Source organism: Quercus lobata, chromosome 11, assembly GCF_001633185.2.
Source record: "Quercus lobata isolate SW786 chromosome 11, ValleyOak3.0 Primary Assembly, whole genome shotgun sequence".
NCBI lineage: Eukaryota > Viridiplantae > Streptophyta > Magnoliopsida > Fagales > Fagaceae > Quercus > Quercus lobata.
This window is the reverse complement of record NC_044914.1, coordinates 32303797-32328153: the sequence shown is the minus strand read 5'-3', so window position 1 is coordinate 32328153 and position 24357 is coordinate 32303797. Positions and strand designations below refer to the sequence as shown.

The 24357-nt window shown below is 35.5% G+C and overlaps 2 protein-coding genes across 4 annotated transcripts; both read right to left on the bottom strand.

Moving 5' to 3' along the window:
* Window positions 1-5690: 5690 nt before the first annotated feature.
* On the bottom strand, window positions 5691-6939 carry LOC115968715 (snakin-1). The gene is made up of 2 exons (XM_031088198.1): window positions 6640-6939; window positions 5691-6213 (listed from the first exon to the last, which is right to left on the bottom strand). Exons 1-2 carry the CDS (start codon window positions 6719-6721, stop codon window positions 6029-6031), a joined length of 267 nt encoding a protein of 88 aa, XP_030944058.1. The 5' UTR covers window positions 6722-6939; the 3' UTR covers window positions 5691-6028.
* A 2386-nt stretch (window positions 6940-9325) lies between these two features.
* On the bottom strand, window positions 9326-23765 carry LOC115968296. 3 transcript variants are annotated; one of them, XM_031087645.1, is made up of 12 exons: window positions 23628-23765; window positions 22730-22796; window positions 21803-22056; window positions 20016-20622; window positions 18151-18807; window positions 17135-17575; window positions 16021-16215; window positions 15065-15118; window positions 10912-10974; window positions 10664-10827; window positions 10523-10574; window positions 9326-10271 (listed from the first exon to the last, which is right to left on the bottom strand). In XM_031087645.1, the coding sequence occupies exons 1-10, from the start codon at window positions 23657-23659 to the stop codon at window positions 10744-10746; spliced, it is 2454 nt and encodes an 817-aa protein (XP_030943505.1). In that variant the 5' UTR covers window positions 23660-23765; the 3' UTR covers window positions 9326-10271; window positions 10523-10574; window positions 10664-10743. The 3 variants fall into 3 exon arrangements, with proteins under 3 accessions (XP_030943505.1, XP_030943503.1, XP_030943504.1); XM_031087643.1 differs by lacking the exon at window positions 22730-22796 and having other exon boundaries at window positions 23628-23711; XM_031087644.1 differs by lacking the exons at window positions 9326-10271; window positions 10523-10574; window positions 10664-10827; window positions 10912-10974; window positions 15065-15118 and having other exon boundaries at window positions 16097-16210; window positions 23628-23761.
* Window positions 23766-24357: the final 592 nt, after the last annotated feature.

Here is a 24357-nt window from a genome sequence, read left to right as displayed (position 1 = left end):
TGCTTTTAGGATACTTCGCCTAGCAAATGACCCATTAAATTTCACCCCTTCCTCTAGAATAGTGCAATTTGGGAAATATTCGGATTTAAAGACCTTATAGAAAAGGAAATCTTTATTGTGAAGCAATTGCCATACCTATTTGCCTAACATAGCAAGGTTGAAATTTTCAATATCCTTGAAGCCGAAATGCCCTTGGCCTTTTAGTTTGCACAATTTCTTCTACCCCACCCAATGTGTTTTCCTTTTATCTCCCTTGTAGCCCCACCAAAATTTCTGAATTAAAGATTCAATATCTTTGCATAAGCTCTTTGGGATTTTGAAACATCCCATGGTGAAAGTGGGCATTGCTTGGAGGACCGCTTTTATCAACACTTCTCTACTATCTTGCGACAATAGTCTTTCCTTCCAACCTTGCATTTTATGCCAAATCCGTTCCCAAATGTAATTGAAGTTTTGCTTTTTTGCTCTACCCACAAATGATGGCAGACTGAGGTATTTGTCATAATTGGATGTGACCGCAACCACTAGGAGGTTTTTGATATTTTCTTGCATGTGTGGATCTGTATTGGGGCTGAAAAAGAGTTGTGTTTTGTCTCGGTTGATTTGCTAACTTGAAGCTTCTTCATATTGTTGCAAAACCTCCAAAATAGTGGCACACTCTTGAGTATTTGCTCGACAAAAAAGCAAGCTATCATCTGCAAAAAACAAATGGAAAACCTTTGGACCTGTACTACAAGAGACATGCCTTTGATTGAACCTGAATTTTCAGCTTGTTGTATGAGAGAATGTAACCCTTCTGCACACAATAGAAATAGATAGGGTGATAACGGGTCCCCTTGACGAAGGCCTTTGTTAGGGGTGAAGTTACCATATGGCTCGCCGTTTACCAAAACAGAGAAAGAAACAAATCTAATACAAGAGCTGATAAGTGAGATACACCTACTATCAAAACTCAATTTTTCCAATTTTTCTAGGAAAATCCATTCCAATCTATCATAAGCTTTACTCATGTCAAGCTTTAAGTCCATTAACCGCATTTTCCCTTTTTTCTTAGATTTGAGGTGATGGAGGATTTCAAATGCTACAAGGATGCTATCTAAGATCAATCTATTTGACATGAAAGCGCTTTGTGATTCCGAAACTAAATTGGGGAGTAGTTTTTTAGACGGTTGGCTATGGTTTTGGACACAATTTTATATAGGACATTGCAAAGGCTTATTGGGCGAAAGTCCTTGGCTTTTTCAGGTGATTTAGTTTTTGGAATTAGTGATATGAATGTATGATTTAGGCTATTAGGCATGGACCCCAAATTTAAAATTGTTAGGGAAGCATCAATCACATCCTTATCAATAAAATTCCAACAAGACTTGAAAAAAATTGGAAACATACCATCTAGTCCTGGTTCTGTTAATGGCTTCATCTGTTTTAAGGCACGTTCCATCTCATCTGCAGTGTACTCCCGAGTCAATTCAGCAGTCATCAATGGGGTAACCTTTGTGTCAATGCCTTGAAGAATTTGCTCAAAGCTTGAGGGAGAAGTGGAAGTGAAGATTTTCTTGAAATAAACCACCAACACCTCTCCAATCTGCTTGTCACCAACCACCACTGACCCATCATCCAAAATTAATTTGGAAATAAAATTTCTTTTATTGCGTTGGGTTGCTCGGCTATGAAAATAACTTGTGTTCATATCCCCACTCTTCAACCAATCAACCCTTGATCTTTGATGCCACAAACAATCTTCCTTCACCATAAGGTCATACACCTCGCATCTTAGAGACCGAACTTGTTCATGATTAGTCCCTACCATTGACATGAGTTCTGCTTGAACTATCTTTTTTTTTTTTTTTTTTTTTTTGAGCTAACAATCGGCGAATATTGCCGAAAGAAAGCCTACTCCATTTTTGCAAACTCGAACAACAAGCATCAACCTTGCAAATTAACCTGTTCACCGGTTCCCCTCCATGCAGATTTGACAATCCTCTCACATCTTTCATCTTTCAACCATACCGCCTCAAAACGAAAAGGCTTGGATTTCTTGTAAAATCTAACATTTTTATCGTCAAAACATAACCACAATGGACAATGGTTAGATAATGTACCTTTAATGTGGTGAAGTCGAACCGTTGGAAACAATTCAGTCCATGATGGAGTTGCACCCCTCTATCCTGCTGAATCCATATCATCTCTCCATCAAAGTGATTATTACACCACATGAAAGGTTTTCCAACAAAACCCAAATCCTCGAATCCACAAAAATCCAAAGCGTCCTTGAATTCTCTAATCTGTCGTTCCTGTCATAAAGCACCCCCCCCCCCCTTCTTCTCTTTAGCTTTGGTGATTTCATTGAAATCCCCCATACACAACCATGGCAAATCCAACTTCAGGCAAAGGTGTCTTAGTAGTGCCCAAGAATGTTCCCGATTGGCCGTTACTGGGTTTCCATAAAAACCCGTTAACCACCAAGTATCATCCATTCCTAGGTTAATTGTTGCATCAATGAATGTTGGTGTTGAATCCAATACTTTGAGATTAATTCCATTCTTCCAATAGAGTGCCAAGCCACCACCTGTATTAAGCCTTGGCTCAATGAAAACATTCTTTATTTGTAACTTCAAACAAAGTTTCTTTAAGTGGTTGTCCTTCGATCTTGTCTCCACGAGTAAAAGTATAGAGGGAGAATATTTTTTCACCAACTCGGTGAGCTCCAAAACTGCACGTGGTTGTCCCAGTCCATGGCAATTCCAACTTAAACAATTCATTGGATTTGGCGGAGTTGATTAACAGCCTCCACCACTTCAGAGTAGTCATCATGCTCAACCTAAATTGTTTGTTGGCGTTTGGAAGGGATTCTGATGAGGATGTGTATTGATGTTTTCTACCAGAGAAAAGCTTAAGTCTTGAATTTTTTTTTGAGAGGGTTCAAAATCACATGTTTTGCGAGACCAGGTGGGTAAAACTCAAAGCTTTGCAACTGAGTTTGAATCCCTAGCCGACTTTTAGGGGTCATGTGAGTCTTTTAAGTTGTCGTGGCTTTGGTCAATTATTGTGGCATGTGGGTTGATATTGTTTGAGTTGAAATTGGACTCCTCAATGCTGTCACATTTTGCCAGCTCTGCATCAATTTCATTTAACTGTGTATTGAAGTCCTTATCATCAGGGGCAGCAACGGCTTGTGTAGTAACTAAGGCTATAATTATGGTTGAATGCAAATCAACTACTTCATGATGGTTATCAAAAATGGCTTGGGGAATAATTGCTGACTTATTGCCACAATTTGTACTTTGCATTAATTATGTTTGAGTCTTTATTGCATGATTAATTCTAGGATGTGCATTACCTTCTTGATTGTGACCGATCATGCTACCTGAGCCGTTTCCTTCCTCCCTGCTCCGGCCACTAACTTGCTCCACTTCACCAGGATTGGACGAAGCTTGACCTGTTTTATCAAAATCCATGGAAGAGTAGGATGAAGTAGCTGCAGATTTCTTCTTTGTTGAGTAGAAACCCAGGACCGTCAATCTAATCTTTGTAGTCATGACAAAGGTCGGAGCTCTTAAACCTGAGTCAAATTGTCTGTCCTTTGGCTTTAGCGTGCCCTCATTATCAATCCAAATCTCGCAATCCATGTCATTATGAGTTAACCAACCACACTAATAACATAGGTTCGGTAATCGTTCGTACTTGAAACTTACCCAAATTTGCTTGCCATTCTCTAATGAGATAAGGCGACCACAACACAAACGGAAAGATAAATCTAGCTTCACCTTGAGTCGCAGAAAGTTTCCACCATCAACTTCCTTGAATTCTGTTAGGGACCCAATTGTATGTGTGTGCATATGGGACTGATGGCCAGTGCGTATGGTGCTGATGACCAATGCATGTGGTGCTGCATCAATTGTATGTGTGTGCATATGGGACTGATGGCTAGTGCGTATGGTGCTGATGACCAATGCATGTAGTGCTGCATGAAGGGGTGCTACAGAGTGTGCCTAGGTTGATGATGTGAGGGGGCGTGAGTTGCTGATGCAGCGTGCGTGCTTAGCTGATAAGAGGTGGGCTTCCAGTGCAGCCTCTATGTGTGTAGGATTAGGTTCCATATAAGAAGTGTGTTGATTAGTGGCATTGTGTATCTGTGTTGTAGGGTGGTGACACATGCAAAGGTAATGTGGCAGATATATGTGTGGTTAGCTGATGGGGGAGTTAGTTAGATTGATGAGCTGTCAAGGTAGTTACAAGGCAGTTACACAGCTAAGCTTTGGAGTGAGGGCTATGGGTATTATAACGGGGAAAACAGGTTGTAAAGATTCATTGAACCATTTTGTTAATTGAACATTCTCTTTTTTCTCTTTATTACCTTTCTCTATCTCTGTTTCTATTTCCTCTATCCCTGTTCTTGGAGGTTAGTTGTCCTCGAATTCAACTATCAATTCCCAAATTCCTTGCAAATTCCTTGGGTTGGGACACTTCTCCAACCATGTTGCTTATCTTTAAAGCCGCTTCTAATGTCATGTATTGTGGGGGAATGCCATGGAGTTGGACCCAAAAACTTGCCCTGTCAAATTTGACTTCACCAACTAGAACTTCTTTTTCGTATTGCTGCATGACAACCAAATGCTTATTGAAACTTCATGGTTCGCTTGAGAGAATTCTATCAACATCAACCTTATTGTCGAAAGTGAAAAGTATAGTTTTGAATCTTGAAACCACTGCGTGACCTCCATAAAGGGTTAAAAGTTTTTGCAATAGCGTCAATGTTTAGAACTCTCTTTGTAAGAAACTTTGCGATAATGGAAAAATCCAAGAAGCAATCTTTATTAGTTAGATTGCATCCAGGACCCTCCCTATTAGACAAGGTGAGATGACTCCAATTCTAAGCTAGATCTTCCATAGTCCCCAAAGAACGAAATCTAACCAAAACTATTTTATGTTTCCCAAAACCCCCGAAAAAAGAAACCACTAGCCTAGGAGTACCCTTGTTACTCCAAGGAACACAAAAAACGCACCTTCAGAATGAAGGGACAACCCCAATTCTACTAAGCAAAGGAAAGTTGGACAACCACTTCAGGTTTAACTTTAGTGCACTTTATAACATCATTCTTTGACAACGGTTACATTGAAACCTTAGGGTATGTTTGGTACACTGAATGAGGATTACGAAGGGAATTGTAATCTTTATTACTAGGAATAAAATGTGTTGTAATATAATAACTAAATCTATTTATTAGTTTGGTTGTAAGTTATAACATTAGAATGAAACTTAACATTTATTTTAGGAAATTTCTTACTCATACAATTATATCTCCTTAAAAATTGTTATTTTTAAATTTAAGAGAGATATGTGTTATTTTTTATGATTTTTTATTTTTATAATTGTTAGACGTATATGGAAAATTTGTTTATTTAAAAATATATTAAGGGTACGTTTGTTTACTCATTACAGTGTACCAAACGTGCCCTAAGTTTTGAAATTATTGCACTTACTAAGGAATAGCTAATACAACCTTTTAAAGATGAATAGTTATTCCTCATTTTGAGGAATAGATATTCATAAGGAATGATTATTCCTTGTAATAAAAACATAACAAAACTAAATAATAACTAAATCATAGAATAACTATTACATTATTGTGTTTATTACAGTCTACCAAACATGTCCTTAACAGTAACAAATTATAGAATATGCAAACTTTGAATAAAGCCACCCTCATCTAGTTTTCCACAAACTTTAAAAAGGAAGAGAAAATACAATAATTTAATATGATAATTAATATCCAACAACAACATTAAATAGAATACTACAAACATATCACACGTGATATCCAACGTCCATTGGATTATAACACTATGATCACACGAGTGATCCACTAATATCGCTCAAACTTGAACCCAAGAATTTATTATGCATACCTAACCAACCTCACAGAACACTCTTCATGTACTAGTTAGTAGTTACTACTCTCCTACCTCTCCTCTCTCTCTCTCTCTCACACACACATTCATTTCTTAAGACATCCATCAATTGATTTCAAGGGCACTTAGGCTTGCCCTTGTTATTCTTCTTGTCTCTGTAGCAAGGGCACTCATGCTTGTTCCCATAAGTCCCTGAAGGAACACATTTGCACTCCTCACAGCATATCCCACAATACTTCTTGCATCGATCCTGTACCGCTGCTTTTGAGCACCTGTTTGCGCATTTCTTGGTGCAAAATCCTTCACATTACCCATAAGAATAGCTGTTAGTAATTGAAAAGCAAAAGACTAGAGCTAACTAGGAAATTTCTAATATTCCAAATGATTCAAAGGTACACTTTGTTAACGGGTGCTTGAATGCATTGGTTAAGGAAGAATCGATAGAGTGAGTATAGCTAAAACAAATCAGCAAATGCTCATTTAACTAAATTTTGTGTGACTCCTTTAAAAAAAAAGTTAATCGATTAACTTTAACATTAACTAATGCACTTTGTCAATAAATAAAGATAAAATCAAAAAAATGAAAAACAAAAGAAAATGTTGTATTTCTATGAAGTGCAGATACGGCGCCCCAAATGAAGTTTTAGTATTTTCTACGTGTTTTTGGAACAGAGTACAAGAGAAATTAACATGGCCATTTATAAAAGAATAACACTCATTAATTACCTGACTTAGCCATGGCAGGCTCCAAGAAAGAGGAGCTTAGGCGAAGAGTACAAAGCAGCAGGGTGGCAAAGAAGAGCTTCATCCTTGGGTGATCAGAGCTGCAAAAAGATGTAGCAATTTATGTTACAGAAAGTATGAGAATGATTGAGTGTGAGTTCAGGAGTTTGTAGAGGCAGTGAGGAGAGTGAGAGCTTTAAGTGGACATTTATAGTGAGGGAGAGAGAGAAAGCAGACAACTTAGGATGTGGATTGTGGAAGATGAGTCTAGAAGAGTGAGTAAATATGAATAAATAACTCATAAATGTGAGGGAACAGCTGGAGCATTCGGAAGGTCTTTAATAATAGTAGGGACCTCGGTAAAGGAGAGTGGAAAGGATGAGCTGTAGTTTGGGTTCTCTGAATCTCAGACTCTTGCCCACACGTTTTCTGCAGCTTGAAGGTTGCTTGTGCCTCGTGGTCTTGTCTGTATGGGCCACCAGCCATGAAAGAAATGCTATTACTTTTCCCATTTTCATCTTTTCCATAAAAATGAAGTTAATGGATAGATGGTGATGGGGATCGACGTTAGTGCTGGGCTAAAAATTATGGTTTTGATAATGAGTTTTTGGTGTGACTCATCAACCTCGTACCACGTGACGGGAATAATACAACGTGTATAACAGAAACCTTAATAAAACTATTATTGTGAACACAACATATTCATTAAAAGCCACTACTCCAACTGAACAAGATCAAATATCATATGTAGCGATAAGAAAGATCCTAGGACCAAGCCACTCCCTGCCGGTGGTAAATTTATGGTTATGATCCATGCACAATTTGTTACCTCCTTAAGATGTAAAGTAAAACATATTTGTTAACCCTTTCACAACGGGTTAAGGTAGCAACTAGCAAGAGACGAGTTATTATTCTATCTATCACTTATAACTAGTGTACATAAATTTAGTCAACATGAACAACCTAAAGATTCTCATTAAAAAAAATAAAATAATAAAATAAAACCTACAAATAAGGGCATTAGTTTAAAGTAATGATAGTCGCATGCTCTTTATTACACACTTATGGTATACACTGGATAATTTTAAAACATGATTTCAGTTAAAATTATGAAATCATGTGACACTATTTTACAATTTTGGCTGAAAACACAATTTCAAAAAAGTGTATATAAAATGTGTAATAACGAGTGCCTAATAAAATTTTCTAATTAGTTAATACACTAACTTTTTCTCGCAAACTACGAGAAACTAGCCACGTAACGAAAGAGTGATAAAATCAAGAAGCTCGTCCCATGAGCTTCATGAACTGATGAACCTCAAAAGCTTTTCAATATATGGAAATCACAAAGATCATTTGCTTGCTTGTTTTCTCTCTTATTAGAGTTGCCCACATGAACGTCCTTTAGCAGGTCCAACTTACTTGGCACAATACCAACATTGTAAATGCTCACAAGACAAATAAGATAGTTGTGAAAAATTGTGTGATCGTAACTTTTATTTTAATAATTAGAATATGCATATAATGTTTCAAAGTAGACTTAGGATCCGTTTGGATAACACTTTTTTTATTGAAAACTGAAAACACTATAGTAAAATAATTTTTAAATGTATGAATAATACTGTGGGACCCACTTTCAATAAAAGTTTTGGTAAAAAAAGAGGTTTGTAGGTCTCGTAAACAGTGCATGAAACCCACAAACCTGACAAAAACGCCCTCCTTTAAAAAAAAAAAAAAAAAAGGAAAAACGCAGATGCTGGACACACATCAACGCTATCCAAACGCTGCTTTAGTCTAGTGCAATTCTCTTTATTTAAAACGAGAAACTTTACTGATTCATCTGTCCTTGATTTATAATCTATCTTATTATTTCAGAAAAAGAAAAATGAACATTCAAATAACCAAGCTCTGCCTTACTCAAAATTACCAAAGTACCTTTATTTTGCTAAAAACTTAAAATTATAGTAAAATAATTTTTAAATGTGTGAATAGTACCATAGGACCCACTTTTAATAAAAGTTTTGGTACAAAAAGAGGTTTGTGGGTTTCATGAACAGTGCACAAGACCCACAAACCTGACAGAAACGCGCTTCTTTAAAAAAAAAAAAAAAAAAAAAAAAAAAAAAAAAAGGGAAAAATGCAGACGCTGGACGTGCATTAACACTATCCAAACGCTGCTTTAGTCTAGTGCAATTCTCTTTATTTAAAATGAGAAACTTTACTGATTCATCTGTCCTTGATTTATAATCTATCTTATTATTTCAGAAAAAGAAAAATGAACTTTCAAATAACCAAGCTCCGCCTTACTTAAAATTGCCAAAGTACCTTTAACCTTTGGATTTGAAATCACAGCTTATATACTGAAAAATATAAATAATTATAATTGTTATTCACCTGCTTCAGAAACTACAGATCCCAGAAAGCATGTCATCCGTGATAATAGTTCCATGCTCTATTACTTCTTTCTTTCCTTCAAACATTTCAAAATATTTGTTTTGTCCATTCAAGTTACACTATAAAAGCATTGGAGATTCTCTAACTTGCCTGAATATATGGCTAAAGAACAAGCATTCATGAAAGTTACTGAACTTGATTGTGTAAGAATTATAACAGAGCGAAATCTACCTGACATTTGAGTTCACTTAACAATAAATAAAATAAAATAAAACACAACTATAAAAAGAACAGAAAAAATAATTGTGAACCATTCATTATCAATTGTAGCATTCTCTCTAGTTACTGTACATGACTTTCTCTAATTAGATTCTCTAGAAAATTTGCCCACCTAATGATGGTGACCATCTGTTTGTGAATTAACCAGAATTCTTATTGTTTAAGATTCCATCTTTCTAAGATTCATATGAGACCAAGTCAGGCGTGCAACTAACTGGAAAACAACCAGAGCACTGAAATAGTTTTCTCAATTCTTCACCAAAACTTAAAAAGTGACATTGACATCCTTGAAGATGATGTTAAAGTATTTCAAGCACCAGTAGCTGTTTGCAGGGTTGAGGAAGAGGAAGGAGAGGATATCAATGAGATTTGATCCCACAACATCTATTCATTTGCTACCATTCAGCATATGACCAAGAACTAGGAGGAGGGAGGGGTTGTTAAAATTTGGCCTAATATTGGTCATGTATTAACTACTTGAGAAAACACATAGACGTTTAGAAGAAAATTAAGCAGGATCTGCAACTTTTCCATTTCCAACATGCTTCACATTCCACATGCAGTGACCCAGTGTCTATTTCCAGAGAGTATAATGATGAAAACTGCATCTCACTTCAGGACATTGGAAAATGAACAGGACATAGAAAGGAAGTCACAAATGTGGACCATTCCAATTATGCATGGTCAGAATCAGTTGCACAAATTGGCACTGTGAAAAGATAATGTACCTACTACTTATATGTTTCACTCCAGGGCGCAGCCTGTCTAAAGCCATGCTACAACTGATTATAGAAGAAAACTAGATCCAACTAATGGTTCCAAAAAACTGAGACTAGCATCTTTCCTGCAGACGTAAATAAATTTTTCCAATAAGTTTCCATTGCCCTCCACTATTTGATTTTGACGAAATCAATTCCTTTTAATCTTCCCTTTGAAAAAAGGAGAAAGCCACGACTTGTATTCTGTACAATAAGAAGATTGTCTAGAACTATAGAACACAGCACATATTGACACTGCAATTACTTAAAGGCATCCATAAACAAACTGGAATACAGGAACCCCTCCTTTCCCAATGACATGTCTTCTTGAAAGTTATATAACTTACACTAGGTACATGAATTGTTCAATACATTAAAATAATACATATATATATATATATAGAGAGAGAGAGAGAGAGAGAGAGAGAAAGTGAGGGCATACACTGTACACTCACCTATCACAGGCTGCCACACATTACACACAATGCCCAGCCAAGCACATATCCCCTGGAGATCAAAGTCGGTGGTGAGTGTCCAACAGTTGCACATTTGCTAGTGCTCAGAAAACAAATTGCTACATGTAAACCTATACTAACCTGGATGATCTGTCTCGGTTAGCATACAAATGGGAAGTTAGATAACCTGTATTTACTCTGTACAAAAAAATGTATAAACGTCAACCTCCCATACTATTGGATGGGCAGGAATGCCGGCCGTAGGAGTGTTCCTTTGCATGGTCCCTTGATGCTAGCAAATTGACCTGCAAGTTTGTACCTTAGATATCTTAGATTTCATAGAACGGCAGACATTTAACAACATAAAGTAAACAAGTCCGGACTTATACCTTGACAATCTCAGACTTCGAGCCTAGACGTAGATATGCTGCTAAGATACTCATGTTGAAATCCTGGGTGCAAGGACATTGAATGAGAAGATAAAATAAAAATTCTTCCCAATAGTGGAAACACTGTGATTGATATGACAAGTTTGCTATTAAATAATAATAAAGAGAAAGGTCCAGAGGCAGCTAGGAAATTGGGTTGAATTTTCACAGCTAAGCTAACTGATATTCCAGCATACTGTTGGAGTGTTCATTAAGGGGGCAAAACCTGACCCAATAATTGCCCGCTCAGATTGTCTAGGTCAACAAATTATTTAATGGCCTTTTTGATTGTTCAATGAAATTTGATGGCTCTATTCATATCTCATAAGGAATTTAATGACAAATTCATCATCTTATAAAATGTTAGACCCTTAAGTCTCAAGATCGGTGACTGCATGCAGTTGCATCTTGTACCCATGCCAGCCACACATACTTATGTGCATGAGGGAGGCATGCTATGGGCTGAGCAAGGTGGCTTTGTGATGTTTGGACAGCAGCGGGCATGCTGCCCCTATCGTGATGCATGCTTACAAAATTTGGCTAAGTTGTGGCTTGATGGTGGCCTTGTGCTTGTGCAAGAACTATGGTCATGACCGTCAGGTTGCAGGCTAGTGTCTGCTATGGGAAGCATGCACAGTAATGTGCCATGGTAGCCTTTCGTGGGCTTGGCCATGAGCAAGCTGAAGTGTAGTAGGTGTGCTACTTGAGTGCAAGGCAAGTTGAGCTGTCAGAGTGTGTAGCATGTTGGATTAATGTTGGAAAATCAGGGCTCGACTGTGGCTGGCTTGACAGTGCATCTCTGGGCTGCATATTGTTGGTGATGACGTTGGGCTGTCAGCTGTGCGACCAACTTGGTGGCGGCACTGGCACTGGCCAAGCCTTCCACTTGGTGTGCATGGATCAAGGTTGAGTTCTGGGTATGTGCTTGGGCTACGAGGTTGGTGTGGATGGCTTGTAGTGTGCTGGAACATGTGCACAACCTGTGCACGTGTTCAACAGGTGGCAGAAACATAATAGAGCAAATACATGTCAGAGACAAACTTGTTAATCTACTGATAGTGCACTCTGTCTCCAAGCAATTATGTCCAAGACAGATTTGTGCTGCAAGCCCAGGGGATTATTACTTGGTAACTACCATTGACAATGATTTCCTAAATAACCCTTAAAGTTATTGGGGGTGTCAACATGAGGGAGAGAGGATAAACAGGGAGTGTTATTTGGGAAAACCGTGTAATCTCTGTAACCGTGTGAGTAGTGTAAGCCCTGGCTGGTTTTTACTTAGACAGAACCTGAGTGAGTGTTGTGCATAGAAGAGCCTGTGTCCTTTGTACTTTTGAGGCAAAGTAATAAAATTTAGGAGTTCACTCCTATAAATTCTTAGTGTGCTATGCAGAGGAAAAAACAAAGGGTGTTAATGGGGGAAAACACTGTAATCTCTGTAATTGTGTGTGTATTGCAGGCCTTAGTGGCTGAATTTTACAAAGGCAAAACCTGAATGAGTTTTTTAGGAAAGGGAGCCTTAGTGTGCTTTGTACTTCGTGGGAAAGAAATAAATTATCTTTGTGCTATGCATGTGTATATTCATACAAACTGTTGTTTAGTTTCCTTGTGTGACTGTTGATTATTGTAAGCCTTAATGGCTGAATTTTACTAATACGGAACCTAAGTGTTTTGTGTAAGAGAGCCTTAGTGCCCATGTGGTAATATGGTTTCAAATTGCAAATTTTTTTTTTTTTTTTTTGGACAAGTAAACAATTGAAATTAAAACAAAGAATGTAGTTCTCCAACGTCCAAATGCAACATAAAGGTGGCAATGTCCAATTGCACTTTTTCAAAGCACAGCTTTTTTAAGATTCACTTATTTCTAGGTAGAACTGTTTTAAATAATGTCATTTTCAAAAAGCAAAAAAATAAGTTATACCAAATGGACACTTGGTGTTCATTTGGAACAGCTTATCTAGTATTTTGCTTAAAACTTTTTGCTGTAAATGTACTAAAGTATACTTACACCTTGAAAAAATTTGAAACCAAACCAAATTTTTTTAAAGATAAAACGAATTCTTAAAAGCTTATTTCAAATTTTGTATTTGATGACTGCCATTCTTGAATTGTCCCATTAATGATAATAGATTGGTCTTTCAAATGACACGCAAGAGGAAAGGAATTTCAGAGATAACTAAACTAACAGATAAAAGATAAAATAGGTCACATTAGCAGAGAACTTGACAAGTGTCACTTGACAGGCTGACCCGAGAAACGATTTACATGATAGATATGTAAGAATATGTAAATAACATGCCTAAATTTAATAGATTTAGAAACAAGTTGCTTTAAACAATAAAGATATTTTTATTTTAAGATAAGTAATAAATATATAGATAAGGCACAAAAAGAGGGCTCAAGCCTAGTACACAAAGGATGAACCAAATAAATCCCCCCCCCCCCCAACACCCCCTCCAAAATAAAAAGGAGAAACCTAAAGTTCAGCTGATCTAAAAATTCTAAATAATCCGTCCTAGAAGTTGAGTTGATGTAGCACCTATTCCCACTCATGTAAGGAACATAAGAATATCATATTTTGTGAAGGGATAAATCAAAATCTCATATTAAGAATATCCTCAAAACGAGCATCAAAAGAAGTCAAGACAATTTTTAAGAGCTAAACAGGACGAGGAAAAATATATATAATTACACCCCACAATTGTAGGGAACACATTTGATGAATCAAGCATAGAAGTTGTGTTATCTTAAGATTGTTAACTGGAAGCAGGGGAAGAGGCAGTGGGGGGGGAGGGAGAGGGAGCAAGTGCCCCCCCTGACCTCCCAAAAAAATCCAGAATAGCAACCCAAATATTACATTATCAAGCATTTTGCCCTTGACACAAACATTCCACACCTAGGGAAGAAAGCAATATTAGGTGCAAATCTTCATAACATTATTTTGTCCTTTTCTAAACAAAACAAAGTTTTGTGGGCCCTACTTAACACCCATACTTTTTTTCCTTGCCACGTGTTCTCAAGCACTGGAAATTTTTTTCCCGGAGTGCTTTCCTTAGGGCAATTTGTTCTTCGAAAGAGATATTCCCACATAATCATAATAAAAATATATATTTAGGTCCTTGCATATCAAACTAAAATCTTAGCGTTCCCTAATCTTTTTCTCTTCTACTTTAACTTTTTCATAATTTCAATTTTGAAACACTTTATTTTTACTATAGAACCAAATTTTAACTACTTACTACCTTAAAGAATAGAGTAAAAAATATTGAATTTTGCATAACTTTTTAAGAGCATTCATGGCCATGAAAATACAACTTTATAATTCTTTTATATTGATTTATTTTCTCAATTTATTTTAAGGAATCAAATTACATGTTTAAATTCTATATATTTAGAATAATCACTTAATTTGATTGTTATTAACTATGATTTTTTTTGTTTTATTTATTTTAATAATATGAAATATATACTTATAATCAATTGATATTATGGAGAAACCAAATTATAATAATGATTTAGATTCAAATTCTAAACAAACTCATATCGAGGTGTATTTTACTAATCTTCCAATTGAACAAATTAAACTATGTATGAAAAATTAAATTAGAGTTTATATTATATTAGATTTTGAACGACGATTGCATTAATAGTGTATAATTCTTTATCTATTTTGTTATTAACATCGATTAATAATATTTAGATTAATTTTACTCTCAATCTTATCTTTTAATTTTGCCCCCCCTAAACTAAAATCCTAGCTCCGCCACTGACTAGAAGGGAGTGATACATATTTTATTGACACCATGCATTGACAATTTCAATGTTGCATCAACCATGATGACCAGTAAATGTTAATTCTGAGGGTAATTGTTTTAGGGAAAGAACACTACTCTATTATATCATGATGGAGCACTATCCAGGGAAGTAAGAGAATTGGCAAACCAATATCTCAGAAAGCAACTTCTCAATAAAAATAAGCAAAGAAAAGGAAAATAATCATCCATCAACATGTCCAAATAAAATGGCAAAATCTGAAATAATTTCATAAATATACTACACATTTACTAAAAGAGGTTTCAGTACATGCATATCAGTAGTAAAATGCAGAACTCACTCTGAAAGGATCACCCCTCAAAGATTGCACAAACATAGACCCTGAGCCACTTCCCTGCAGAACAAAAGCACTAATCTCAAAGCTGTCCTCAAAATAGTAATTGAACTTGAACAGCACAATGTAACAAATGGACATAATTTCTTCAGTATATGTTTTTTCAAAGGGACTACTTATCAAAAAAAAATGTTTTTTCAAAGGGACTGGGAGTTCATTAGGGAGGTGAAGCATTTCCTGGTACAGAGTTCATATTTGTATTTCATTTCTTTTTTTGGTTTGCCTTTTCTTGTCTTGATAGAGTTTCACTTTACCTTTGCAATTGCCAGTCCAACTTTACCTATCTACAGTATGTCCTTCACTGTGTTCATATATGATAAAAACAGAGAAAAGAGAAGCTCAAACCTTTTAGTTTTTCTTGGTAATTACATACACATTTAGTGGATCTTAAACTCATGACCTCACCTCAACCATGCTTTTACAAGGTGAGAAGATCAAACCAGTTAATACTGCAGGTTCAGCTTACTCCAGACAAACTTTCAGCAAAACCCTTGTACTCTTACATTTACTTTTTAATTTTGTTCCCATCTAACCTTGTTTGTGTTCAATTGCTAGGGTTAAGAATAATTATCCTAACACACATAAATATTATTTATATCTGTGGGTAATTACAGTGAGATCCTATTTTGCCCCTAGCACTAATGCACACTCATAATTTTTTATTATGTAAATATCCTTTTACTTTCAAAATTTTAGCCACATCATATTCTGTACTCTAAATTTTGTCATTTTAATTTTAACTAATTAGTGAGAACTTTTTGATAAATTAAAAGATGAAGAAACCACCAAATGCTACTCTCTTTAGAGGAGTATAGGTATATGCATCCATATCCGTAAGTGGTTCATACATTATGATACCTCAAAGTGTAACGAAAACCAAGTAATTATAAGGACTGAGGTACCTCCAAAGATATATCCCTAAGACGCCTTCCAGTTTGAGCACAGCAAATGCGGACTACATGTTCATCACAACTCCCACTGATAATATAATCTCTTCCATTCATGTAATACGAACGAGTGTAATTCTGAGAGCTTCCTGTAGAAGCTATTTCAAACTTCAAGTGAAGCCTCCCATCAACAGCCAGATGTTGTCTAACCTGACAATGTCCACATGTTAGTCTCAAGTGTTAAATTCTTAAGAGATGATGATAATAATAATAATAATTTCATTAAACCATAAAAAATAAAATAAAAAATAAAAAGAAGGAATATTCATCTCAAAAAGGCCTATATGCATAATCTAATAGACTAATACTATGATTAATTGCCTAACACATAATGAAATCCACAACAATTAATAATGGAGTCCCCCTAAGTATACACTAAGGTATGGATTTACGCCAAAAGGCAACAGAGTACATATCCTCCCAAGAACCCAGTCTGCACCTGCATCCACCACCAGAAAATATCCCTCATTTCTTTCATTCCAAATAGACCACCATGCAACAAATAATCTTCCACAGAAAACGCCCATAGATACCAAGGCGCTAGTATAAGTCCATTTATCTAACACTTGCCTATTAGAGTGCATTGAAACTTTGTGGTAGCCATATTGACATAAGCACTTTCATGGCATTGGTTCAGGACCAAAAACCTAGCCTAATGAATATCAGGACCCCATAATTTTGGGTGGTCTATGGCCAAAAACTACCAATCCTCAATGAGGGCTTCATACGATAGAAGAATAAAGCAAACAACTAAAGTTAGTAATTAAAAATTATGCATAAAAAAGAAAGGGAAAAACCTCACAAAGAATAATTTTACAGGAAAAAGAATGCTGAATGCTGTTAATGAAAATTTTTATTTCAATGATTAGGTTCAAGACAGGTTCTAACCAAATTTCTTTTTAAATTAGATAATTGATATATGTGCCTGGACCAATCCCAACAATCATTTGAAGTCCAAGACTTGGGGGCAGAATTCCTGGGATGGGACCTAAGTATAAGTTGGATATTTGAGAACTTAGAAAGAAGAAAAATGACGCGCCCAACATACTGTGAATTAGTTTAATCCTACCTCGTTGTCCACAGCTGACACAAGAAGATAATGATCATCTGGAGAAAAGCAAACCATCACATTTCCCCTAGAGCTTGAAGCAGTATAGCAAGGCCGTATTGGTTTCTGTCTCAAGTCCCACATCTTGACATCTTGATCAAAGGAAGAAGTAGCAAAAAGTGAGGGAGAATAGTTGGCAAACTTCACAACATTAATATGCTCTCGATGCATATCAGTGAACACCTGTAAGCGTCTTCCACTGTTTATGTCATACAATGCAACGTTTCTTGAGTACCCACTTGCTAGAAAAAGCTCATCCGTAGAGTTAACATGAACAGATGTCAACTGGTCGAAATCATCAAAGGTGACAAAACCAGCAGTATTATATATGCCCATATTTGTTGTTGGCATTTTCTGGATATCATACAATTTCAGTGAACCATTATCTGAACCAGCTATGAGCTGGCATTCACCAAGGGGAAAAAACAAGAAAGAATTAGAAATTCCATATTCATCAGGGATAAAATCAACAAGAAGCAAATGCTCTAAAAATGCACCAATAGTGAATGTCAAATGAGAAAATACAAAAATGACTTGAATAATCCAAGAAAATGCCCAAAATTTCAGATGGAGATTTATCTAACAGAATTACCGAGAAATGGAAAAGTTTCTGGAATTAACAAAATCCTCTAAGGCAGGTAGATACTTGTGTCATGAACTATTAGAAAGTATGATTACAACCATTTCTAATCATGCTAACTCGTATCTAACATCCTGCTGTAAGCAGTTCTTGCAGTCACTAGCCACAGAACATAACATTTCTGGTTTTTGAATCAATCTATCCCCTGCATGGCTCCAAATAAGCATGACAGGAAAAAAAAAAACATTCTGAAGTCTGACGATGTAGCAGTCTGCAAATATAACTGCAACAATAATTGCCCAGAAAAGAACTTCTAACTGCAGTGTGTATGTACTAATAGAATAATAAAGCACAAGAATTTACTCTCTTTACCACATTCTCTGCAGGAATAATATACCTTGGAGGGATAGTTCTTGAGCCAACAGAGTCCCAACACACTGTTCATTGCACCAAGCGACGGTATATGACTAACAATTTTCTCTTTCTCATGGTTGACTACAACTACTTCGCCATCCAAAGTTCCAAAGACCATTAGGCTCGAATCAGATGGATGATACTCGAACTGCCTTGGACGAAAGCCCATACCTTCATCTCCCAAACCACTGCTTGAAATAGAAAGAGGGTGCAAGAAAGGCCAAGCGGAAGACCCAACTTTGGCAGCACAAAGAGACCTGGTATAAAAATATTTTGACTTTCCAGAAATATATGACGACTTTTGCTTTGGAGTCCGCATAAGACTTTGGCTTGCTCTTATTTCACGCTTTTGTAAGATACTAACAACGCTTTCTTTATGCTTTCTTCTGTAGGGTAGATACTCAAAGTACTGTGAAAAGGTGATTGTAGCCCTTTCCCTGTCATCCTCTCCGATAGTCAGGTTATCCAAGACTTTCAAATGGGGCAATGAAGTTATCATATATTCTCTGTAGTATTTCTCAAAGCATATTGGTGAAGCATGACAAGAAATGAACTTCAAAGTGACATCTTCAATTTGCCTTGTAAAGGCACCAGCTAAAGACTCTTCTCCATTTTGGTTGTCTAATGTATCAAAAGAAACCTGCAAAACAAGTTAGGAATTTATATGTAAAGGACTCAAAAGGTGGGGTGAATTAGACAACGGAGATTAGTGTGCGTGGGTGTGTTTAAAAGTATGATGCATGTATATAGACAACAGAAAACTTGTGTATGTACATTACCTACATGTGTATAACATTAAGATCAATCCAATTTACAGTAGAACTTTTTTTATCATGGGCTTAAATTGAAGCTGGTGGGGCTGGAGGTCATAAGGAAATAACAATATCCACAAAAAATTCATGTCTGATGAAGCCATTTAAAAGAAAAAGAAAATTAAAAGACAAAAAAAAAAGAATCTTAGAGGCTGTTTGGATGCAAAAATTTCATCACTCAATTTCCATCACTCATTACTCATCACTTAATTTTTCACACTCGTTTGACACCATCACTCACTTTCTATCACTCAGTATTTTTCACACTATTTGTGAGCCCCATACCTGTCATTCGGTGTAGCTTTTTTTTTTTTTTTTTTTTTTTTTTTCCAGTATCTAGAAACCCAATCCCAGTGAAAAAAAAAAAAAGAAAAACCCAAGAGAAGACGAAACCCAGTGAAAAAAAAAAAAAAAAAACCAGGAGAAGACTAAACCCAGTGAAAAAAAAAAAAAAAAAAGAAACCCAGGAGGAGAAGACCGAACCCAGGAGAAGAAAGGAAAAAAAAAAGTCAAAAGGTGCGGCTGAATTATGACTAGTGGGTCCCCATGTGTGTTTAATTACAAAAATGTCATTGAGTTATGAGTTATAGAAACTGAAACAAAGTTATGGAAACAGAGTTATTGTGCAACCAAATGGATATTGAGATATGGGTCCCACCATTTTTGAGTTATGAGTTATGGAAACAAGCCATCCAAACAGTTTCTTAGAATCCATAGCATTTCGGAGGCATAAATCTAACATAGACCATAAAATGGGACAAGGCAAAAACACGAAGTAACAAACATATATGCAATAATTACCTAGAATTAATTACAATCGGTACAATTTCTAAATAATGGAATATTTTCACTGCCTATCTTGCATTTCCTTTTCCATTGGTAAGTGTCACAAATACCCAATAGATCTTGCCACAGCCTCACGCTCCATCTTATTATCATGGAAGGAGGAAGTACCATTTGCGCTAGTGCTCACTAGCAAATGGCAATTATGATCAATCGAAACAATTATCTAATGAAAAAGGACCATGTGGTTTACCTCATTCCGCTGATCAACCTGTCCATTCAACCTAGGAAAATCATTAAATAATAGCTCCCGGGAACCATTTTCTTGCTGATGACTCGAGAAATCCACATCACTATCATCTGATGAATCCTCAATCATGCTTTGAACTTCTTGATTTATGGCAACATCTTCAAACGAAAATAAATTCCTGAGAGCCTCTTCTGTGCTAGAGTCATAATCAGTGAGTACACCAATATCGAAAGATGATGCTCTAATGTAAGAAGAGCTGTTTGGCTGACTGAAATCAGTTTTGTTATTTGACTTTCCATCAGATGAAGCAGCTGAAGGCCCAGCATCATTGCAACACAGCCAATTCTGAAACCGAAGTTCAACCAAACGAGGGAGTTTAGAAAGTGCTGCAATGGTTGTCCAAAGATTTGTAATTCTGGTTTCACACAATGAGAGGTGCGTTAAATTGGGCATGCAAATAAAACAATCCTCCTTGAAACTAGTAAGTGAAGTACTGAAGTCAAGGTTTAGGGTGTGTATCTGCATGAACTCCCCCATCATGTTCAGCTTCCGGAAGTGCGAAGACCTCAAGGATAAAACTTGGCATGGCAAACCTCTCTTAGAGAGATCCCTGAGAGTAAAATTAAATTAACAGTGGAAAGTCATTTATCTTTGCAAGACCTATAGCTTCACAAACTTTTTCAATCAATACAATGTTTCTCTAAGCAATGAAAACAAAAAAACCAACTCTGTGTGCGTCATTGCAAGCAGAAATCACTCTGAACGGGAACTTCAAGAGGACATATAATGCAAAAGGTACTACTATTGGAAACTTTAATGGGATATATGTACTCACTAGATGCAAACTTAAGCAATGGAGGAGAGATAAAAAACTAAGGTCACCTAAGAAAAATATAAAAATATCGAAGAGAAAAACAGAAGACGCTTTAGCATATGAAATAATATGATTTTAGACCCCACCATCCTTCAACATTCCTGATAAATATGGCATTATAGAGATACATAGACTTTGAATGCTTGTAATCTTTCTGACTACCAAAAAAGATTTATTTTTTCTTAAGTAACCTTCTAGTCACTTCAACATTCACCAAGAAGAAATTGTTGCAGAAGTGATTAAAAGCAGTCACCGCAAGAAAATTCAGATGGTTGATAGCTTGACAAGTCAGTTGCTAATTGACAAACATAGGTTGTGGGAGCAGTTTACTGAATATAATAGTGAAGGGTTCCATATCAATAAAGTGAGTTACAAAATGGACCACATGAACATAATAAAAAGGGAATTTTCCTCATTACTGCCTCTCTTAGTCAATTTAAAACCACTAATTCTTTTTTTCTTATGAGAAGAATGGCATTTTAAGATCTTTTTACATTTACCACGTACCTCAATTCCATTATCAAGATCCCATTTTAAGTTCCAGAATTTTATCTTCAGAGGTAGATTGGTAAAATTTACATTAGTGCCAGTCATATTACAAAAAGACTTGATACAAATATTATGAACCATAGAATGGATTCATTTTTTAGTACCATGTGAAAGTCAAGAATTCTAATTCACTTTTAAATGTTATTGAAGTGCCAACACCAATTATCCAGTCACATCCAAACTGAGCTCTTCGCCAATCAAAAGATACTTCTTCTCAATTATCAAGTTTTAAATAGATTGAAATATCAAAAGGCTAAAATCATAGAGCCTCACTGTCTTATTACTTCTAAGATATGTAGCAAAAAGAAAACACAGATATTTAAAATGAAATACTAAAATACTATGCAAACTAAGCATGAATATATACCGCAAGAAGTTCTTTCCAAATGACAAATCCTGGAGGTCAACTTGTCGAAGCTTTTGATTGATGACACGCATCAATGACAAAGCATATTCTCCATTCAACACACATAACGATTCATTATGTACATCTATTGCTTGGATCTCTGAAGAACCAAGTTCCATAAATAAATCAAGAAGTGGAGGAAAATCAATATCTTTAATATCGTCCAAGAGAATCTCCAGGCTACATAGCTCCTGGCGGGCTTTTTTCACTTGAGCCTGAATTTCAAATAAAATATAAATAAATAAATAAACAGCAGTGATCAATCCAACTTCAGATTCTTCTAAAGGCAAATGCATATTGAGATCAGAAACAAAGAAAAGTGTCATTCCTGTAGAACCACAATCCAGCATACAATAATACCAAATACAAAATTTGTACCCAGCATATAAATTGCAAGTCATGGAACATGCTCATGAAAATGTAAGAGATATCTACTCCCTCTACAAGTCCATGACAACTTAAGATATTGGGAAAACACAAAATTAAAGATATCTGTCTCAGATGATAAATTTGAGAACTGTTGCTTTTAATTTTTTAGATAAAAAATTTCAGGCAGAGCATCCTCTCAAACTCTAAAGCAACTTATTACAAATTGCTCATTTGTTCTCACTCCCATATATTTTTTTTTTTTTTTCTTTTTTATAATTCAATAGTTACAATGAGTAAATTGGAACCCTGGACAACCGTTGGAAACACCAAGACTCCAGGAGTGCTAATTGAGCTACGAGGCTCATTCCTATATGTTATTCAGGACACATAAATTTATGATGATGATGATGATAAAAATTCTTCATAACAACAAGAAAAGCAATGAGCCAATGAAAATATAATTGTTTTAAGAAATTGTACATTTGAACTACTTAGGGTCAGACAACAATCAACACAAACCTCGAATAGGCTAGACAGAATTGTAGTATTAGGTAGAACACCATGTTTCCCACAAAAATTAATGTACCTAGAACCAATAGAAAGAGTAAATAATTAAAAATAGAGTAAATCAAGTATATGGTAAAAGTGATGACATCAAAAGAAAAGTAACATCAATTAGCAAGTCAAGCAACTATCAAAGGAGACTTTAGTCTCTCACTACAATATAAGTGACTTCAGAAACTATCTCGGATTTGAAACTCTCAGTCCTCTAAGTTTTATTTAAGTGGATGAATGCTTCAGGGCAGTTTTCCTTTTTCAATTTACATGAGATGCTAAACATTTGTAATTTCCATTGTTAGTTAATGGTATTATCTCTTGTATACATGGGTTAACACCCCTTTAGTGCTTTTTAATAAATTAATTTCTAAAAGAGCTATAGAATCATTCCACCTTGGAAGGATTTGTTTCTCCCAAACATGTCCATTCCCTATCTTTCTTCTGGTCCCTGCCACCATGTTTAATATATCAAAACAAACCTGTTAAAACCCGAAATTCTCCCAAACATGTCCATTCCCTATCTTTCAAATTTCATTTTCTAACCCCAGGATTTTCTAAATTCAAATGAAAATGAAAATCTTTCCCTTGAATCAAAGCCAAAGAGTGAAATTTACTACTACTGCTACTACTACTACTATACACACTTTGCCTACAACCAGAAATTCAAATTTTCCAAAAACGAATTCAATGAACTACAACAAGAACAAAAACATAAAACATAAAAGAATACAAGAATTACAACTAGATTGAAATGCTGAATTACAATATCATTTCAAAGCTCCATTAAATATTCAGACAAAAATTTAAGGAAAAAACAATAATTAAAAAAACAAAGATGGAGGTAAAAGAGAAAGAAAACCTTTCTTCTAAGGTTGAAATATCGATTGCCATAGCGATTTGAGCTTCAACAATCGGAGCCTTTTGAATTATACTCCTAATTAGCAGAAGAAGAAAGAAAAGTGTCGGTTTTTCAAACTTATATACATTTACATTTACATTCCACTTTTTTTTTTTTTTTTTTTTTTTTGGGTCTGAAAAGGAAGAAATTAATAATGTATTTTATTTTTAATTTTTCTAAAATTAAAATAAAAAATCTTCTTTTTTTTTTTGGGCCGGACCACCTGCTTCGTGAACATTATGGGCTTTTTTGGCAGTACATTCTACATCTAGCCCTCTGAGCCCATTTCAAATGGAATGAGTATTTCAATGTTATATTCAAGTCAGGCATGAGGTTTTTTTTTTCTTTATTCTTTTTTTTTTTCTTTCTTTTTTTTGGGTAAAATATCATTTTGGTCTCTAAATTTTACTAAAAAGTTCTCTTTCTCGTTCTTTAGCTTTGGAAAGTTCTTTTTTGTCCCTAAATTTTTAAAAATTTCATTTTCCATCCTTAAACTATTGAAAATATTTCACTTCTGTCCTTAAACTTTTAAAAAACAATTCTTTTTTCATTCTTAACCTATTTTAAAAAGTTATTTTTTTTCATCCCTCTTTTTATCTCTAAACTATTTAAAAGAAATTTTTACAAATTTTAAAGATGAAAAAAGAATCTTTTGAAATTTAGAAATCAAAAACAACATTTTAGTAAAGGA